Source organism: Xiphophorus couchianus, chromosome 12 (assembly GCF_001444195.1).
Source record: "Xiphophorus couchianus chromosome 12, X_couchianus-1.0, whole genome shotgun sequence".
Lineage (NCBI taxonomy): Eukaryota > Metazoa > Chordata > Actinopteri > Cyprinodontiformes > Poeciliidae > Xiphophorus > Xiphophorus couchianus.
Genome location: NC_040239.1, coordinates 20,900,656 through 20,921,686, shown reverse-complemented (window position 1 = coordinate 20,921,686; position 21,031 = coordinate 20,900,656). Strand labels below are relative to the sequence as shown.

Genomic DNA, 21,031 nt, shown 5'->3' with positions numbered 1-21,031 from the left:
TATAAGTAAAATACCTCACATACTCTGAGGGCCAGAGGTGTAACGATATATCCAGCTGAGGAGATGAGACAATGTATGAATCTTGGAGTTACCAAATAACCTATCATGCATAATTTTGATCTCTCGGAGGAAGCTGGAGTATCCAGAAAGAACCCGTTCAAGGAGAGAACACACTTACTACATGCAGAAAGTTCCTGGCCACGTTTGGATCAGAGGGTTTGATCTCGTGAGGTGGAAGTGCCTATAAATTTGAACCCTCCTTTTTTTCTTTTCTCACCTATAGTAATTTGCATTTACTTAAATATAAGGTGGTCCTATGCAAATAATAATAATAATAATAATTCTTTCTAGTATATTTGTATACTGTAAATCTCAATCTTTATTCTTCTTTCTCAATTTTCCAATTTTTTTAAGATAGTAAAACTGAATATATGTGCTGACTTTTCAGGCATGCAGTGAAACATAAATTTCACACTCCTAAAAATGTCAGAAGTGCACTTTCTATTTTTATATACAAATTATTGTGTAGAAACATTTTATACCTCCTTCTGCTTCTTTTTTCATTTTCTTTGAGTTAATGGTTTTATGAATCATTTGGTGTTAAATCTCAGCTGGAGGGCTGATATTGTGGTGCGTCTGCAGGCGTCTGACCTGCTTAGCGATAGCAGTCAGAGGTCAAGGGTTGCTGATCTGAACAGGAAAGCCTATCCATGCAGAACAGCACAATGTAAACAAACCATTAAACACCATCTGCAGTGGCGTCAAATGCCCCGAAGAGTGTTGTTTGTGTAGTCGTAGTATCTCTGATTTCCTCCCCCAGTGACATGCAAGGATCAGCTGAGCCAAACGGGAACAGAGAGGCGGCAGAGGCATGACCATCTGGTATCTACTGTTGCATTAAATTCCCTGCTAGAGGGATATATTTTTAAAAGAGAAGATTGATATCTGTTTTTTGAGCCCAAAATCCCAAAGAGCACCACTGCGTGAGTTCGTGTATTCAAGATTCAGAAAATCTAATTATTTTTGGCTTTTCTGGATTTCCATTTTTTTCCTCCACATATACTATTTTGATTTCCCCACTTTCCCTTCCTCTACAATTCCCTCTCTCTTTCTATCTTCCTAATTTCTCCCTCCACTCTGCTCCCCATCCTTTTATCTCCCGCTTGTTTTCTCTGACAACATCACATCCCCTTAATGTCACTGCTGATACCCCACCCTCCGATCTTTCTGCTGTCTTCTCTGCTAAGATCGCAGGCAGTCAGCCTCTATTTGGCTATGTCCGCTGGTCTAACACCTGCCACTCTGATCTCATACTGGGAAAGTGTGTGTGTGAGTGCCAGTGTTCACCTAGGCCTGTGAGCATGTGTAAAAGGTCACATTTGCTGCGTGCTTCAATGTGTCAGTTGGTTTTAGCATCTTAACCCTACAAACAGGGGGACGTGTGGATTATAGGCAGATTTAGGTTGCTCCATCTCTATTCTGAGATGCCCAGAAGGAGAAGCCTGTTAATTTAGCTGCTAAAAATACAAACCCGTCTTCCCAGCAGGTCACTCTAAAGCCCGCTGTGCACAACGGGACTCTGCTGACAGCTTCTTTACAAGGCGTGTACAAATACACATGTAGGCATTCTTCAATAGTCCCTTGTCAGGCCTAGTTTCAGTGATGCATTTAGTTTAGTTTGAGGTACCAGAGCACCGCAAAGACATTTGAACATTTCACTGTTTTCCACCCTCTATGTCTGATCTAGTGTTTTTTGTTTGTTTATTTGTTTGTTTGCTTTACATAAATTACAGAAAGGGATATCCTGATCATGATTATTGATTCCCAGGTACAAGCCAAGTAATTTATGTACAGGCATTTACTCATAATGAGTCAATGTCCAATACAGCAGTAACAAAAATCAATGACATGTAGCTTGAAGACTAAAAAGTTATAATGTATAATTAAATAAGACAATACATTGCATTAGTATTGCAAGGCCTATATTAATACTGTGATTATGTCCTCCTTAACTCAATCACCAGTGGAACTCCAGATACTGCAGAACCCATTATTTTTGTTTGTAAACATATATTTAACTCAGTAAGTACAGTTACAATTTTTAATAAACTTATTTCTTGTTCCTTTTCATGATGTTTTGTTGCTGAGTTTTTTGAGGTGGGCTAAAGCTAGGCTATCAGCAATGATAGCATTATTTAATTTCAAGCCGTCCAGATGTTTCACGTGCCTCAGGATGCTGGATGCTTGAAACTCAAAGGTAAATTTGGGATACTGCTAATCTTCTGATTAAATTAGTTAACAATTATGTGACCACTTTGGGAAACTCATAGAGACATGAAACTTTATTTCTAGACAGTACGCTAATACTTCAATACGAAAAATTAAAAAGAGACAGGAACTTCCCAGAAAAGTAACATACCCAATCAGGACACAACTGAAACCTGTAAATTTCACACCATTTGTCATGGTATTCACAAACTATTCAGAACAGAGGAGAAGAGGCAGAAGCAACACACATGCACCAAAGAAATGACGAGACTTGATGTTTCACAAAATCTTTTAATTTTATCACGTGTCGACCCATTTAGCACATTTTTCAGAGCAGCAGCTAGTATAGCAAAATAAACAGTGTGGTAGCAATATTAAAATCTAGCTACGCCAAACAATGCTGCACTATTTACTTTTGATGTGATTAACCAAAATAAACAAGCATACCAAGAACAGAGACAGGTGTCTTTTTTTTGTCAAAGACTCCTTTACCATCTTTTAAAAATGCCTTATTAGGGACACTAACCAGAGTTAGTATTCTTGGTATTAGTTTTAATTCATAAATCATAGTTTCAATAAAGTTAACTTTTGACTTGCTTACATTCCAATTTAATGTCTCGATTTTAAAAAGGACACATATTTATCCATACACAGGATGAATGAAAACAAAGATTCATCATCACTCGTTTGGTGGGTTTTGGATCATTTTAACCATTCTCTATTAATCCCAGCTCAGCATCTCAGTAGTCAATGCCAACTCATGCTTATTGTTAATTTTTACAGTGAAAATTGATAAATCAGAAAATGCACTCAGATGAGGCCTGTTTGTTAGATTAAAAGTACCTTTTGAAAATAACATTTAAGCTGGTATTAAACAGACTTTTCATTAAGCCCACATTTATGTATAAACATCATCTCTACTTGGTCTTGAGTAGTATTCTAATTTTAAATACCATATTTTCATTAGGTGTGAGCATAAAGTCATCTGGAACGACATAAATAAATGTTTGAAAACAGTCTCTCTGTATAATTAATCTATGTAATGTTTTTTACCTTGTGCGTTGAGTCAAATGAACTTTCCAATAATATAGTAATTTTTTTGAGAGGGTCTGTATAGAAACTACCTTTACGTCTCTATTTACATTACTTTTGTTTAACACCCTTACTGTGCTTTTTTTTAAAAATCCGGCCATGTTCATTTTCTTCATTATACTCAGTATGCATATGAGTTGTGGAGGCAAACTTTTTAGTTTTCACAATAAAACTTGTGTCTGTTCCTTAAATATAATATCCTATTAGTGACGCTGTTATGAATATATTGCAGTATTTCAAAATGCTTAATTCATTTGCACTGGTTTAGCTGGCAGACATCAAGATTTGATTCATGTGGGATTTACAGCTGCTAGTAAAGCTTTCACCACCACACAGAAACGTTTTAGTCACATCTCAAGGAGCACTCGACCCCCCACCCAGAAAACTAATGCCCATTCCAGACTTTCATAAAACCTCATTTTTGTACAGAGAGACATCCAAGCACCCAATTTGGGCCCAAATAATGAGCAGTCTCCATTATTCTCCTGCTGGGTCTCTGCTCAGGGCAAGATGGATGGAGATGAAAAATAAAGTGTGGAGACGAAGAGAGAAAAGCCAACTGAGGATGGTGAAGAGGAACAGATTTGAGTCGAGGCTGGAGGAAATGGGCAGTGAGCATTTAATATTTAAGTGAAATGAATTAAAAAATTCATATGAATTAGTCAGTGGGAGAAGGGGATGATAAATGGGAAATATGGGTGAGGAGGAGGATAGGAAGCGTGCGTGATTTTACACCAGAGAAGATTTATTAGCATGTAGAGTGTGCACTTGCTAATGCGTCACTGGAGAGGACTCACACATGCTCCATCGGTCAAAAGCCACTTCAGTATTCAGTAGTTCTCAGAGTGAAATAAAATCAGTTTTTCGGTCTAAAAAAAAAACACATTGACATAAATCATTCAAGGTCATAAAATAATTTCTTCTGCTCTGCGTTTGTTTAACCCCCCTCCCTCCTCTCTCGACTTTCTTCTTTTCTTCTCACTGACTTCATGCGTTCAAGTCTTAAGTTCAAGTTCAAGTTCAAGTTCATGGACACTGTGTGTCCAAATTGCTGACAGAGAGAACTGGGGCTTATGGGTTTGTTCAAATCCCGGGACAGCATCACCAGAGTCAAATCATTTTAGGGATTGAGGATGCTGCTGACTGGGTTTGTGAAAGTGTCAGCCGATGTCTGCCTGCGCACAGATTCACCTGGACAAGTTTAAAATGTCACTGAAAAGGTCACGCGTTTCAGTGAATCAGTTCCAAATGTAAAATTCACATATTATTCAGCATAGACGAATTAATATATTTCAAGTGTTTATTTCCGGTCAGTGTTATTTATGGTGGCTTATAGTTAATGGAAACCTAAAGAAGTTCAGGTTCAGGAATTCAGAATAGTACTGAAAATCAATGAATTTATTTTAATCAAATAAATGTTACAGCATGACCAACAGGATTATGAGAAAGACTGCTGATTTGATAGTTTTCCAGCAGAAGTTCATTAACATTCTCCTCAAGGAGAGTAATTTACAAGAGGTCATTGATAAAGAAGCTGTCTGTTCAGGGACTGAAGTCCAAGTATCTTAGGAGAAAGTTGAGTGTAAGGGAAAAAATCGGCATATTTCTAAATAAGTTCTCTTTTTCTCACAATGTTTTTCCCCTTTCCACCTCTCCGGTTGTCTTTGCAGGACAGCGACATTCAGAAGAAGATTGACCATGAGATCCGGATGCGAGATGGAGCCTGCAAGTTGCTGGCTGCCTGCTCACAGCGAGACCAGGCCTTGGAGGCAGCAAAGAGCCTGCAGACGTGCAGCACTCGGATCATGGCCTACATGTCGGAGCTGCAGAGGATGAAGGAAGCTCAGGTCATGCAGAATGTCCCACGCAGGTCCTCGGATGCCGGCCCGATGGACGATAGACTTCCCTGCAAAGGAAAAGTGGCAATCTCAGGCATGTAAAAAAAATAAATAAAAAGTGAAAGACAAATGAACTAAAAATAAAGTTCAGTTCCACTGATAAATTGGGAATTCAGGGAGCAACACTATATGAGAAAATCATTACGAATTTTATCCGGTTTCACCTTCACGGTAGTGAAAAAAGTGAATGTTGATAAAATGGTAAACTAGCAGCATCTGTGTTTTTTGTGGCTTGTGCACATCTGCTCTGCAGCTGCAGAGCAAACTGCAAATCTATTGTCTGTGACAGTTCTGACAGTGACTGAAAGCTGCATAGACACAAGGACAGAAACACCCACGCACACACACACCCACACACACACACACTTACCAGCTGGACAGGGGAGGTGATTAACATTTTTGTGGTCTAATCTGCTGTCTGTTGCTATTCCAGATCTTCGGATCCCTCTTATGTGGAAAGACACGGAGTACTTCAAGAACAAAGGAGGTGAGGAGTCACCTTCTGTGTGTGTGGGGGGGGGGGGAGAAATTTTTTTAGTTGGACTGTGAAAGATTTACGTCTGTAGGATTTATTAAAGATGCATGTTGGGGAAAAGTTATCTGCTGCTGGATTTTGTATGCTGTTTCTCGTGACTCGAGAATAAAATAATTTTTTTTCCTCCCTCTCTGGAGAAATCTTGGATGGCAACTTAAGATTTAACCCAGGATTTTCACCGAAGAGTGCAGACAGACCATGAAGACTGGAATTTTTTTTTTTTTTTGTCTGTGTTAGTTCCTGGAGCTGATCTTTTACAATCTTTTGCAGCTTTCGCAAAGATCTCAGTGAGCCAACAGTTCAGACATGCTGGCTTTGACTTTTGGCTCAGAAATATGGACATGCACCGACTGAACGGGGTCTGTATTAGCACTGCAGACAATACTGTGATGGAAGGCGGAGAGAAGCTGTTGTGGATCAGTTGCATTTTTGTTTCATTTAAAATTCACTGACACACAGCAAACCTAATGACTGTAATGGTTAAATTGCCTATTTTCCATCTCACCAACTGGATAAAGCTAATTTGGGTTAACTCCTGTGCAGTCATTATAATATTTTTAGTGCTTAGTTATTCCCCTGACAGCTTATATGGAATTAATGTGAATGACCTTCGCATACAAATGAGACGAGTTAAGAAAAGAGTGTTCTCAGCATATTACATTTTTATTCATAGGCACATAGAGCTTAACTGGTAAAAATCTGAAAATGTGACATCCTATTGCATTCATCCCCGTCCACACTGATCCCCCAAACTAAAACGACGTGAAACCAATTGTTCGCAGAAAACCAATTTGATGCTGCAAAAGACTTGAGTCTGTCCAGCAGGGCAGCAACCCAATACAGCACTATTCCTATTTACAAAGGAATAGTGTAGATTAAACCCTGTTGATTTCAAAGTTCAGACCGTAATCCAGTCACCAATAATGTTGCAAGACTCAAAAATTTCACCGATGCCAACATCCATTCTGATCGAGGTTCAGTTTTTTTTTTTTTTGTTTTTTTTTTATTTTGCAAAGAAGGATGGGAAAAGACATCAGCTTCTGGATATTACGAAGATTTGGATTTGTATTAGCACAACAATCTGAAAGTAATAGTCATTTTCTTTCTACTTCGCAATCATGCACTACTTTGTGTTGGTGTGACGCACAAAAAAAAAATCTGAAGAAAATACAATGAAGTTTGTGAAGAAAAAGTAAGAAAATGTGAAAAGGTTGAAGGCGTCTCAATATGACACTGCAGACGCCGAGAGTGGCTGTTAGCCACAGTGACATTAAAGGTGTGCTACTTTACATTTAACAATGTGCCTGTTAGTGGTTCAATTTCGCTATTAGCAGGCATGATTCCTGAACTGAGACTAACAACGGAGGAGTTTGTTAGACCTCTAGCAGCATCGAGTTCTCTGTCACGCTTCACCTGTTCAGGTTAAGTGCCCTGTCTACAGTAAACTTTCGACATCAACGCTTTCCTCCAATTCTTCTCTCACAACCTTGAAGGGAGAGGTTGAAGCTAAAGTGAATTGAGTGAAAAGATGCAAATGAGTTAAAGCTTTGTGAATGTGTGAATATGGTTTCTCACATTTCTCCCTTTCCTCTGTCCCGTTGTAGAGCTTCATCGATGCGCTGTGTTCTGCCTGCTGCAGCTGGGAGGAGAGATCTTCGACACGGACATGGTGATAGTGGACCGGACGCTCACAGATATCTGCTTTGATAACACCATCGTCTTGTAAGCTATCTGTCTGTTCTGTGTTTACAACATTCTGTCAGTATATCAGTCCTTGGTTCAAGTGTTCAGCCTGTACAAATTTTTGTAAAATTTAGAATTCAAAAAACGCACTATTTTGGAAAGAACAGGAAACACTTAAAACAGGCGTTCATCTTGAAAGACTTGCAGCTGCGATTGAAGCAAAAATATTGCTACAAAGTATGTAGGGGTATTTTGTTGCAAAATATTAGCAATAATTGTGCAAAAACACAATATTTTGTCACAATTTATATATATAGGGCAAATATTTTGCCCTATATATATTTATAGGGCAAATATTTTGCCCTATAAATAGCAGTCTTGTGTTGCTCTATTCCGCAAAACTACTTTAGATTGGGTAATGTTGTAGGCGGTGGCTAAATTGTGATGTGAATAAGATTTAGGGATATGAAACATTTAGAAATGCACTGTACATTGCACTTACATTGCTAGCAATTGTGTTCATTTTCACACAGTACATGTGACAGACTGTACGGTTGTATCCTTGTGCAGTAGTGAAGCCAGCCCTGGCTTTGAGCTCCGAGTTGAGCTCTATAGCTGCTGCTCAGAGGACGACTACTCTGCCGGAAGCACGCCCAGAAAACTCGCCAGCAAGTTGAGCTCCTCGCTGGGCCGATCAGCGGGAAAGAAGCTCAGAGCGGCGATGGAGCCTGGAGCTTGTAGTCCTGTTAGTAACGGAGGGGCGGCTCCTCTCCTGCTGCCGGTTCCCTCTGTGCCGTGAGTTCGGGTTACACTTGTGCATGTTTTTCTTTCATTGTTTTGTGCGACATGATATAAAAATGCTGTATGTCCATCTTTTGTTGGTTGTCGACAGGGGCCCGAAGTACCACCTCTTAGCTCACACCACCCTGTCCCTGTCACACGTCCAGGACAGCTTTCGCACACATGACCTCACTATTTCAGGCAACGGTGAGTGGCAGCCTCCATCAATCTGCGCCCTCGCCGGCTCTCTGCTCCCACCGCCAGATCGGCCATCTGTCTGCTCTTTGTCCTGCTGCCACTCGTCTGTGTCTCACGCTCTCGTCATTTTCTGTAAACCGCCGCGTGTCTCCTCCACCTGCTTCTCCGCGTTGATTTCTGACATGTGGCGATCAACAAGGCCGCCGTAAATAAAAGTTCTGCAAGTGGGGAAGGGATGCGGGGTTACTGCTGTGTAAAACTGCAATGATGGAGCCTAACAAGGGCCCAGACCCAGAGACAGACGTTGGCTCTTGTATTTTATTCATTGGTCCCCTCAGCGCGTTGTAAAGTTTCATAGCTGCATTTCATGTGCAGCCTCAGCAGCTGCCTGTCTTTTAATCCCAAGTGCTTCTTTCTGTTCGCTAATGCATAGGTGGGGTCTTAGGAGAGTGTCTCTTTATGCGCATGCAAATAATTTGAGTTGTTTGCATGTGAAGCTTGAAAGCAGTGTCGAAAAATATTGTGATTAACTTTGATTCTTTATGCTCTTGTCCTTCAGAGGAATGCTCCTACTGGCTGCCTCTCTACGGCAGCATGTGTTGCCGCCTCGCAGCTCAGCCGCACTGTATGACCCAGCAGATGATGGGTGGATGGTTGAAAGTTAAGGCAAGTTGGGGCACTTTGTGTTTGCACACTAATTCGAGCTCGTCTTTAAAGGGTTTTGTTTGCTTTCCGTCGTTTTTCTCCCATTGTCTCTGGCTCAACTCGCTACCCCTCTTCGTGCTTGCAGCAGTGTGGAGGTGACCCTAAGACATGGACAAAAGTCTATGCCGTTCTAAAAGCAACAAGCCTTTTCTGCTACCAGCGACAGGAGGATGTGGACGCCAATGTCGAGCCTGCTTTGACCATCGGGATCAACAAGGTGAGCTATTGAGCAGCTTAGGAGCTTGTGATAAACATCTAAAAAGAGAGAAAATAACAGGTTCAATATTCAACCTCACAGAACCCACAGCTGGATTTTTTTTATTATTATTATTATTTCACAACACCTAAGGCATAAGCAGAATTGACGGTAAAGTTTTTGGACTCCTGTCAAGTACATCCCAACCCAATCGGGAGAGCCTGGTACTTAAATATAAATAAGGTAGCTGTTTACTTGGTAACTGTTGTTCCCTCGAGCAAGAAGCCCTTATCTGCCCCGGCTGAGCTGTCAAGCGGTCAACGCTGACTGTTTCAGCGTTCCTTCTGAGCTCAGTGTCTGAGCTGTTGCAGCTCAGACACTGAGCTCAGAAGGATTTTGAGAGTTGTAAAATATCAACTATATTTGCCTCTTCACTTACTAAGAATCCTGATTGGTTGGTCCTGCAGCTAACAGGTAATCCCAGAGATGGGAGGCGTGCGAGACATAAACATTTGGCTATTCTGAAATATTCCTGATTGCAATAAACACAAGAGAACCACGGTGTGAAAACTAAAAGAGCACAAACAATCCACTTTTATTAAGGTAACTGTTTTAAAAACTTCACTTGGCAATCTACGATGTCTGTTGAGCTTGTGAGGTTGCAAAACTGAAAAAACCCCCCGACCTAATTAATATCTATTTGTTATTCTTGTGGTAACCTATAAAAAAGTTACAATATTCACCAATATAATGTTTATGTGTAAATAAGTAATCATTGTGCAAAAATACAAGACATATTCCTACTTAATCTACATAATAATTTAACAGAACTTCACTTAGAAATGCTGAATGCCTTTAAGGGTGGCTGAAAACAGAGCTTTACTAATTAAGCAGGCTTAACATCCCTAATTACATCTGTTTATTGCGTTTCTCTCTTTGGAATCCCTTGAAGAAAAAATGTCCATCTCCATCAAATATGGGAATCATATGATTTATGATTCAATACTCTTCTTCCAGGATCAAAGTGTCAGTGACTCAGTCATATCAGGCTTTTCCCCTTTTTCTGTCTGAATCTCAGCACACAACTACCCCAAAGCAAGGTCAGCCCACGTCTGCGCAAACCTCTGGCTCTCCTGCAGAAAAGGAATCAAGCGTTGCGACAAGATAAACGGCACAACACTGCCATCTAGTGGTCGCGAGCACACCGGGGGGGGCCAAACAGACGAAGGATGTGGGAATTGGGAGTTTGCTCTTTTTGTTGGATAATTGCTGATGGGACTAATTGCTATCTTTATTAATGAGGGCTTAATTTCAATGGGGGACCTCCATTTACAACCGCTGTAATGAACAGCTGCTGCGACAAGTAATTTGGATTAATCAGAACAGAAGCGCTGCTGTCCTACTCCCATCTGCGGACATTTTCAAGTGCCGTTTTTGTTTCAGGAGACCAGGATACGCGCGTCAGAGAAGGACCCCCACAGTAAGGGTCAGAACATTTGCATCAGCAACCGATACGGAGGGGAGGAGGTCACGCACACTCTGAACACGGAGAGCCGGGAGGACACGCACAGCTGGATGGAGGCCTTCTGGCAGCATTTCTATGACATGAGTAAGAGAATGTTTCACCTTTACAGAAGTCACCTGAAGAGAGTCAAAGAAGCAATAAGAGTGTTTTAACGTTTTTGTTTCTCCCTAAACAGGTCAATGGAAGCAGTGCTGCGATGATTTAATGAAAATTGAACTTCCCTCTCCAAGAAAACCAGCTCCTGTCACACCAAAACAGGGCTCACTTTACCATGAAATGGGTAAGTCCTTACTGCTACCGGCGATATAGCCTAATAGGCACAATTAGTTTGTTTTCATTTATATCAGCAAGACAGAATAAAAGGAACGCTCGCTGTGCCTGCACTGCATGTGACTGTGTGTGTTCTTAAATTACTGGGTGTATGTGCATGAAACACACTGCCATGATTAGATTTTCCCTCTGCAGTAGCTCTAACGTACACTCTGCTTTACGTCTCTGTTCTGTAGATTGAGGAGATCTTATCTCTGATGCGCTGACTCACTCTGTCTTCTTTTTGTTCCTCTTTCACTTTTTTCCCCTGCGTTCTGTGATCCTCAATATAATATATCAATATATCAATATAAATATTCCTTATTTATATTTTTTTATATCCTATCCATTTTTCATCCACTTCTATTGTAAATTTCAATTTCAAACATCGTCCTTGATTCAAATTTTTTTTCCATATTCTTTTCTTGCCTGACCTTTGAACATAAATGACCCTTCTTTAAATATTTTTACCATAACCCTCCACACACTTTGAGCCTGTATTCTCTCCCCTACTCACCTCCTTTCCTCTCCACTCTTTCTGTCTTACCAACCCTGCTCATGGTTTTCTTAACCCCCTCCTGGCAGCCCCTCTTTCAGCGCCCTCCTGTGAGGGTCTTCTGCTGCAGGATAACGCTGTGTCTGCTGAGATTCGTGCTCTGCTCTCGTCCTATTACAATGACAGGTGAAGTAGCAGCTGTAGGGTTTTTGCATAAACTGTGTTGCGGTCGTCAAAAGGATGCGATGAGGCTCCGTTCAGATCTGGCATTAACGTACGCTCTGACCGATCAGATGTCGGTTGCCTGCCTTACATGCACACAAACGGCATTAAGAGGAAGCTGAAGAGCTGAAGCTTTTGCAACATCAAGGATTAACATTCAGTCACCTTAATAATTTTATTTCTGCAGTTTACCCGAGTCACATTTTTTGAAGTTATTTGCTATTTAAGATTTATTTATTTACTACGTTTTTTAGTAGATGGGATATGGAGAAAAAAAATGGAATATAAATTGTGATTTTAGAAAGCTCAGCGTTAATTTACAGACAGTTTAAAGATTTTAAACCCCACAAGAATTAAAAACAAGGAGTTTATTTTTGTCAACTTTTAAATGAAAATAATTGTAATTTTAGAGTATTTTTAGTACGCGCAGACAGCTTTTTACAACACTTCAAAATTTTTATATTAGGAGCCAGCTAAGTAATAGACTAACTCTGGAATTTGAAGGGAGTCATGTCATATTAGTAATTGTTTCCTTCAGTGTCTCTCGTGGCATTTAGTTAAGCAGTCTCATACCCAGAGTAATACCGGTGAGGGTCCAATAAGGGTCGGCTTCACTCAAACAAAGTAATGATGATGCAAAACATTAACAGAACAACATTTTTAAAAGCTGTGTTTCTACACACCCTGATGGAAAGATTTGAATGCAGTGCAAGAATCTAATTAGAAAAAAAATCTTCGTGACTTAGAATCAGAATCTCAGAATACAACCTTCCACAACAAAGTTATGTGTTACTTTGTGTTTACCGTCCATATAAAATTCCAATAAATATGTTGACGTATGTGGTTGCTGTGTTGCAAAAGATGAAAATTCTACTTCCGAGGGTCTTGATTAATTTTGCTGCTTTTGTTCTGCAGTTATTGAGTCATCCGATGACCTCAGCAGCACCGTGTCCGACATCCTGGCCCGGAGAATGCAAGAGCTGGAGCTCCGCAGCCAGCTGGGCACGTCTCCCACCTGGATGTCTGTGTTTGAGGAGAACAGTCCGAAAAGCATTGGCTTCCCTGTCCGTCCGTGTACCTCCCGCCTGTCTGGCCACAGCCCTCACTCTCCTCATCGCCTTCCCCCTCGGAGCCCCGCGAGCCCGCACCGCTGCCCGCAGCCGGGTCTGCTCTCCTCTGACGCGAGCCTGACGTCGGACAGTGACAGCCATTGCAGCACCAGCCCGTGCTCTCACCGCCACGGCTGGCCTGAGCCGTCGTCAAACTTCTCGCTTTTGTCCTCCTCGCCCTCTCGCTTGAGGCCGCGCACTCTCTCTCTGGACGCTAAGCTCAGCACCCTCCGGGGGCGAGGGTACGGAGGCGGAGGGGCCTTCCAGTGCTCCTGCCAGCCTCCTTCCTCGTCCCTGCTCGCGCCTCACCCCGTCTCCTCCCGCTCGCCTCTGTCGCAGCGCAGCACGCAGACCACGCTGTCCTGCTCCAGCTCCACCTCCAGCAGCAGCTCCAGCAACAGCGAGGGCAGCCACAGCCCCGAGTCGTCAGAGGGGGGTCCGTTCTCCAGGCCTTCGCCGGCTCGACGCAGCCTGAGAAACCTACGGGCCAGGCTCGATCCCCGTAACTGGCTGCAGAGTCCGGTGTGAACTTTTTCCCCAATGGACTTCTTTTTTTTTTTGTTGGTTTTTTGCTTGTTTGTTTAAACATACACATTAACAAGCTTATTACGTGAACTAAACTCAAGGATGTGTGCAGCTGCCTTTTACAGGAAATGGTGGCTTAGAGAAGACCTGCGTGGGTCAAACTGGAAAATTTGTTTGTTTTTTTTTTAACCCAGAAGATGGTGACTGTCACTGCAGGATCTCCTGGGTTCCCACAGTTTATGGGATGGGAGACAATGTGTTTGCTTTCAGAAATTACATTGACGATGCTGCTTTGGAGAGAGTAAACAAAAAGCTAAACAATTGCTTACACACGCTGCACACTGTTCAAACTCTTAATGTGATCTTGAAACTGGAAAATATGTTATTTTTCCCCTTTTTCCATCCTTACCATCCACTGAAACATCATTTTAAGGTAAAATCTCTCTTGTTGTCCCAGTCATACTGGGACAACAAGATAAATACTAATTTATTATGTTATAAAATGTGTGTTTCTGCTGCGGGGGGTCTGTGACTTGGAGCAAAGGAGCCTACCTGTGATCATACTAACGGTGAATTTGGGGAAGTTAAATGCAGGTGTTTATATTTACTGTATTGGTTCTGACTGACATTTTCAGAATGGAAAAAATTAACTCTTTGCTTTGGGTTTTACCTTTATCTGCACATCACTGGAGGGCTGCCGTCAGAACCAAGTGGTTGTAGTCGAAGTAAAGTATTCATAGAAAACCCCAATCCAAACTCAGTGTCATGCTGCACTGGCACCCTTGCAGTATATTGCATGGTTTCGGTGCGGCGTTTCCTCCCTGCGAATCTAAGGGTAAAATCCAAAATAAGCCACAACTCCATTAATATCAAATATGTACATGAAAATCTTTAGATGTCGGCTCCATTTTGGACATTTTTTCTCCTACATACTGGCTATAGGACTGTAAGACGCCGCGTCACACTTCCACCCCTATATTTTTCTTAACTGCAATTGTTCTCACCATTTCTTTTTTTTTTACATGTTTTGAATTAACCAAATTTCAAATGGGAGTTTATGACTATCGGTAAATCCCCGTTTTGTTTTGTTTTATTCCACGTCTGTCAATCATTGTGGGCTCATATTTACTGAGATATGTCGAACAAGCATTTGTTACTGTAAATTATTTTGTAATTTAACAGATAAATCTCGCTTTGTCATTTTGTTACATAGCTGATTTTATAAATGCAACTGTACGGATGTGTGATGACCAGAAGTTTAACAGATAATGTACAAATCTTTATTTGTTAACGATTAACACTGTTAAGAGTCTCCCTCCTTCGCAGGTTTTGTGTGTCCCACATCTGTAAAAGGTTGAGTATAAAATGAGAAATGTCACATGTAAATAATATAACGTTAATTAAAATAAATGTTTATAGTTTTAAAACTATCACAACTTTACGCATCTGTATTTGTCATTCAAAAATGCATAAGCAAGGTAGTAGCAGCATCATGCTGTGGGCATGCTTTTTCTCCCAGCAGGGAAAAGAGGAAGATGATCACTTAATGGAAAAATTGATGAAGAATCAAAGATTCTTCGTCCTATTGGATAATGTGCCTGAACGTACAGCATCTGGATTTTTCTATTTAGTACACAGATTAACATAAAACGTGGCGGTGGCAGCATCTTGCTGTGGGAATGGTTTCCGTTGGCAGGAGTAGAACCTGGTCAAAGGGAAATGAAGCAAATTAAAGAGGAATCTCGGTTGAAACTATGTTAGAGGTTGCAAAAGATTTTAGGTTTGGAGCAGCGGTTCTCCTCTCAGAGTTCCCACACAGTCTGGAAAGTATGGAGCTTGATCTAAATACTTTCCATGTCTGGATATGTTTGAAAAAACAACAATGTCATGCACCATTCTATCCATCTTCAGTATGTTTACCCATCCAATTATTCATGCATCCATAATTACTTAGTGGGAAAGTGTAAAATGAAGTGTAATCTATCAATCTAATTAGCCAAAAAGCATCTGGGAGTTGTATAATTACAAAATTAGAACATGAAAAATGTACTGTAGGTCAGACCTTTCCACACAACATTAGCCATGCAATACTGTGGTATAGGTCAAAGCATACTTGTGTTAAAATGAACCTCATTTGGGAATCAGTAGCAATTTTTATGTTCACAAATGCTCTCTCGCCAATCTAAGATTCAATTGCTTTGCAAAAAAAAAAAGTACCGGTATTTTCTACATAGCAAAGCAGGAAGAGATATAGCCCAAAAGATTCACGGCTGCAATTAAAGCAAAAGGTGGTTACAGAATGTACTGTATAGCGGTGTGGACTACAATAACAAATGTAACGTGTGATCAATCACATGAAATCATAAAATATGCTAACGATTGAAGTAGTAATGTGTCAAAAATGGAAAGAAATGGTTAACACTGAAGGACATTTTTGCAATGCAGTGGCCATTAAAATTCTAATCTAACCTTCGTAGTCATCTGCGTCACCCTTCGCATCCTTATACAAGAGATTTCCACAGAAACGTTGCCATCAGTACTTCATCAATCAGTTGTTTGGTCAAATGCTTCATTTCACTCCAATGCTTCAAATCCTAATAGAGATGCCCACTAATATAGTCAGGCTGAGCAAAGACTTTATTATCAGAGATTTCATAGCAAAGCCATAGATTAATAATCAACAGTACAAAGCACAATTACAAACATAGGAGGTAGTCACTGCTGGGTCTTCACTGCGGACTGCATAGAGAAAAGCTATGGCCATGCTGACTGAAATGTCACAGAGAAGAACCCAAAGCTCCCTGTTTTCTGTTTGTAGTGCACAGCTGTACTATTGTTGTGCTATTATAAGTTCCCATTTGCTTAAAACATATTTTAAAAAACACACCTAAAATCATACCAACACCAATATTTAGATACTGATCAATACATTACAGAATAACACTTTTAATACTTTATATTGTATACTTCATAGGAAGCTATTGACTCAAGTGAGACATTTTATATAGAGTTTGGCAATTAAATGAGTTCTGTTAAATTACATGTTTTATCATTTTAGGTCCTTCACGTTGAAGCATCTTTCTGTGTGCGCTTGTGCTTCCCCCAGCTTCCGCCTTCCACTCGCCTTAGCAAGCACAGCGAGGGTTGGACGCCCGCAGAGCCAAACCGGACAGCGTTCTCCAGACAAGCGTAGAGAACTTTGCAGGGCACGTTCCAGCTCTGCTGATGTACGCGGACGAGAGTCGATGGAGCCGCTTTGCACCAAAAGTGTTGTAGTGTCCTGGGAGGACTTGGTCAACCTGGTGGATGTAACAGTTTTCAGCTTTGGGAACAATTTATAGAGTGAAACACAGAAAATGCCTTTTTTTTTAAACTATAAAGCACTTCTAGGAGGGATTACGCACTTGCTTCCTGAACTAACTGGCTTCAAAACAGCATAATTCCTTTGAATCAGTATCAAAGCAGCAGTCAAACACTTTAAATGTACATCTGCCAGCATGTAAACACAAAAACAAGACATGATGCGTTTTAGTGTTACCTGCTCGCTGTCCACCAGCCCAATGAGACGCTCGCAGCTGCTGATGTAATCGCTGACCTGGCTGTAGGGCAGCCAGTCAATCATGGCACCGTCGTACACAACGTCTCCGCTGAACAGCAGCTTATTATCATGGTCGTGGAGGCAGATGCTGCCCCGAGAGTGACCCGGCATGTGAAGCACCGTCAGCTGTCTGTCACCAAGGTTAATAACATCGCCTAGCAGGAGGAGGAGAGAGAGGAGCTCAAGTTATTGATGCACAGGCCAGCGCCGGCCCAGGCCTCCATGGGGCCCTAAGCGAAATTTGGTTTTGGGGCCCTCTAGTTCTGCTAACAATGTGGACTGGCTGGAATCAAGAGTTAGAATATTAGCTCATTCGCACACCTGCTATAAACTTATTGCATCTCTGGCAGTGCTGTTTACATTATATACATGTATAGTAGGATACATTTATTGGCCAACTGATTTATCAATTGATTTCTGGGCGCTGATTTCCTTAATTTTCTGGGATTGTGATCGGCTGATACTTACATGTGAAGCTTATCTTATCCCCTAGTCTTATCTTTGTCAGCAAAGGTTTAAAAATCATTTTCTGTCCTCTTGTGCTCTGCAGTGAGAGGTTTGACTGACAGACCGACCCACCAGGTTTGGACATTTGGACGCGCTCTGCAAGCTGCACGGCAGCTCACGTTACCGGCGAAGCGTGCGGTACCTACCGCGGCCACCAGGGGCCCCCACCAGCTTTTTTTTTTCTTTTTGTCCATAAAATAAAGATTTCTACATACATCATCAAATATATATTATTGTAAAAACAAATCACTTCATGATAACATTGTGTGTTTTTGTTATTATAATGACATAGAAATCGTTACTAAAATAAATAAATAAATCCTCCACTGACGGGGCCCCTAAGTGGCTGCTTAGTTTGCTTAAGCCTTGGCCCGGCCCTGGCACAGGCATAACTCTACAGTAGGAGCAGCTTACAACTCGAAGGGTATTGATGCCCCTTGAACTTTGTCACATTGCAGACACAAATTTCAGTGCATGTCATTGGAGTTTTATGTGAGGGATTTATAGAAAGTGGCGCGTGGTTGTGAAGTACAATAAAAATGATACAGGGTTTTCAAATTTATATGCACATAAAAATCCCCCCAAAAAATGCAACAAGCACATGAATTCAACATCTAGAGACTGAAAGTTTGGTCAGCGCACTTTCAGATTTAGTCAGTCTGGACTTTGACCTGTCCATTCAAACACATGACTATGATTTGATCCAAACCAGCATTATGCAAGATTTCTGATTCAAAGAGCCATCTTCACCCCTTTCTTTTCTAATTAAAATCTATTCGAATCCACAAAGGATACATTGCTAATGAAATTAGTTTTTTTCTACTGAATAAAATAGAATTGTGCAGGCTACTGAAAAGACACAAGAAATCAAAACATAAGAGGATGTTGACAATTCCACTTATCTGCCTTCTTTATTCAAGCAATGTTAATTTTCCGTTGGTTTTTGGAGAAAGTCTCCATAAACCGCTATACAAATGCAGGCCAATTATCTTTTTATATTGTCTTTTGCAGTGTTGAGCACACTTACATACTTCAGTGTATGGAAAACAAATCAATGGACAGTTATATAAGCATGCTATTTAAATATAATTTTTAAAGTCTCTATTCATTTTGGTCAAAATTATAAAGAAACTGAAAATTCACATGAGAAGCGGAATGCTGATCTAAACCACTGCATTCTCACTAAAATGCACGAGGGTTATTGGTTGTAAATGTTAAAGGAGCTGAAGGTGGTATGAACATATTTTGTATTCTTGTGTATTCAGATTAAATGTCTTTTAACATTTGCCTGACCCTCATGTCCCCTCTAGCTCTTATCTTGTGCAGAGTCTGAAGCCTTCCGTTTGGTATTGATTTCATCCAAACCAGGTATGACTTGCACAGTTTGACAAAGGGTGAGGCTGGCATGCCATGGAATAAGATATACCAGCTGCACTGCACCAAGTGGCTCTGACACAGCAGGGATTATTTTTGAATATTTACTGGCCGTACAGAAACTATACTCTGAAAGAACGACAGTGATGAAATGTAACTGAAGTAACCTTCAAGAGACTATTTACTTGTAGGGAAGACCACCAAGGGCAGTGATATTGCAACAGTGTTTGTCCAGAACCTTACACAGATTTATTCTGCTCAATAATCGCTGATGTTGGACATCTATTTTGTGCAAATGTAACTTAAAGCTGGTGGATGCTGCGACAAAGTAAACCTGAATACCAGAATTCAGGAAGTGTGCCCAGTCTCTGCTTCCATTCTTGGAAGAAACATCAAAGTGATCAACACTCTGGCTATAAATAGAACAGATATGTAGATAAGGGAGAGCAGCTAGAAACAAAAAATGACTGATCTCTGTAGGTTTGCTTGGGAGGCTCATGAATCGGACCTGTCCAACTGATCGCATGTTTTGAAAAATGGCATTGACATTTTACGGTTTACCATAATATTTTACTTGTTTTAATGCAGAGACAGGTTGTGATAAAGCTTTGTAATAATGCTCCTTCCCACTGTTGCCTCAGACAGGTAAATCTCTGTATATGTTTAGTGCAGGTGTGCATATGGATAAATTTGACAATTCAATGTTGGACTTTTGCCAGTTTTACGGTGATTCAGTAAGGCCTTTTTCAGCTATTTATACCGGTAAGCCAATGCTTTTCCCTGCATGCATCATTCCAGGTGTCTGATCTCAGATCCGCACCCCCCATCGAGAGGCTTAGCATCTCCTACCCACCCTCCTGCAGGATGTGTGTGGGCTGCACAGCCTTGACTTTGTAGTGTCTCGCCCTCCATCCCGGACTGGGAGCCACGGCTATCTCCCTGTCGCTGAGCCAGGTAACCGTCTCGAAGTTGTCCCCGTTCGCCAGGGCATCGACCTCCGCGCTGTGGACGCCCACCTGTTGGAACTGATGCAGACCCCCCGAGTGGTCGAAGTGGGCGTGGGTGGCAATCGCCAGCAGCGGGTTCTTCCTCTGCGGGTCTTTCCCGAGCAGCCCGTTGGCGTCGATGTACTCAGGTAAGCTCCTCAAGCCCAGACCCGTGTCTATGACCACGTCCTGGTGGGTGCCGCGGAGGAGCCAGATGTTGGCTCGGTTCTCCGACTGGTAGAATCGCTCCTGGATCCAGAAGAGTCCGTCTCCCAGCGACTTGTGGGCGTACCAGTCGGCTGCAGACATCCCCAGTCATGCAGTAGTCCAGGTTATCTTCAGCGGGTATTGTGCCGTCACTGGAGGTGTTAGCAGCCTCTTAGCTGGCGGTGATATGTTGTCATTTAGGCTAATGTGATGGTTGCTACAGGCACACCCGACCAAAGAAAGCGCATGCTCATTGGTCAGATGTGCGAATGACGCTATACTTCCTCTGGATACTCATTGGTTGTAGTCATACCCCGCCTTCCATTGAGTCGCACAAGTTAAAGCTACATTTACACATGCTGTCATAGTGATGGGAATTCCGACTCCTTTTAAGGATCCAAGTCACAAGGCTCTTTAGGTTGTTCACTAAATTCTACTTCTAACATGTAAATGTATCCAAAGTTTTTATGTTTACTGTTTTGGTCCACAATACAATCACATAAACTTCAGAGTTTATATTGTTAGAGCCAGCAATAGAAATGAACGGATGTCAGTTTCAAAAATACTTTCAAATAGTCTATAGGTCTGATCACTTTATAGGTTTTATTATTGCAAAAGTAGGTCCCACATTGCTAGTTGCTCTGAAAGCTAATGGAAAACGGTCACAATACACTTGCAAAATAAAGCTCATAACCTTTTCAAAAGAAAAATGTTGCTTTTATAGAACGCACAGTGTATTCCATTTGTTTTTTTTAAAAATCAGCTTTTTCCAAGTTTCCAGTTGAAAATACAGCAGGAATGAGCTTTAAAGTCAAAAC

General features: G+C 41.3%; 2 protein-coding genes across 5 annotated transcripts in view; one reads left to right on the top strand and one right to left on the bottom strand.

Annotated features, from left to right (window-relative positions):
• Positions 1–14,982, top strand: part of rtkna (rhotekin a) — a 61,109-nt gene extending 46,127 nt beyond the window's left edge. For 2 of the 4 annotated variants that reach the window (XM_028033745.1, XM_028033747.1), the window contains exons 2-11: positions 5,031–5,292; positions 5,692–5,745; positions 7,398–7,515; positions 8,047–8,271; positions 8,369–8,463; positions 9,014–9,120; positions 9,245–9,376; positions 10,799–10,964; positions 11,056–11,160; positions 12,823–13,544. In XM_028033745.1, coding sequence (XP_027889546.1) covers positions 5,031–5,292; positions 5,692–5,745; positions 7,398–7,515; positions 8,047–8,271; positions 8,369–8,463; positions 9,014–9,120; positions 9,245–9,376; positions 10,799–10,964; positions 11,056–11,160; positions 12,823–13,544 — 1,986 coding nt within the window. Of the gene's footprint in view, positions 1–5,030; positions 5,293–5,691; positions 5,746–7,397; positions 7,516–8,046; positions 8,272–8,368; positions 8,464–9,013; positions 9,121–9,244; positions 9,377–10,798; positions 10,965–11,055; positions 11,161–11,774; positions 11,872–12,822 lie in introns of all 4 variants that reach the window. The other 2 variants (XM_028033748.1, XM_028033744.1) reach the window with 2 other exon arrangements.
• A 1,178-nt stretch (positions 14,983–16,160) lies between these two features.
• mblac2 (metallo-beta-lactamase domain containing 2) lies at positions 16,161–20,473 on the bottom strand. Its single transcript, XM_028033749.1, has 3 exons — positions 19,874–20,473; positions 17,080–17,294; positions 16,161–16,840 (listed from the first exon to the last, which is right to left on the bottom strand). Exons 1-3 carry the CDS (start codon positions 20,313–20,315, stop codon positions 16,667–16,669), a joined length of 831 nt encoding a protein of 276 aa, XP_027889550.1. The 5' UTR covers positions 20,316–20,473; the 3' UTR covers positions 16,161–16,666.
• Positions 20,474–21,031: the final 558 nt, after the last annotated feature.

Coding starts and splice junctions, on each gene's coding strand:
- mblac2 (XM_028033749.1), bottom strand. CDS start 20,315: ATGTCTGCAGCCGACTGGTACGCCCACAAGTCGCTGGGAGACGGACTC. Junction 17,295..19,873: donor CACACACATCCTGCAGGAGG/GTGGGTAGGAGA, acceptor TCCTCCTGCTAG/GCGATGTTATTAACCTTGGT. Junction 16,841..17,079: donor GGCTGGTGGACAGCGAGCAG/GTAACACTAAAA, acceptor TACATCCACCAG/GTTGACCAAGTCCTCCCAGG.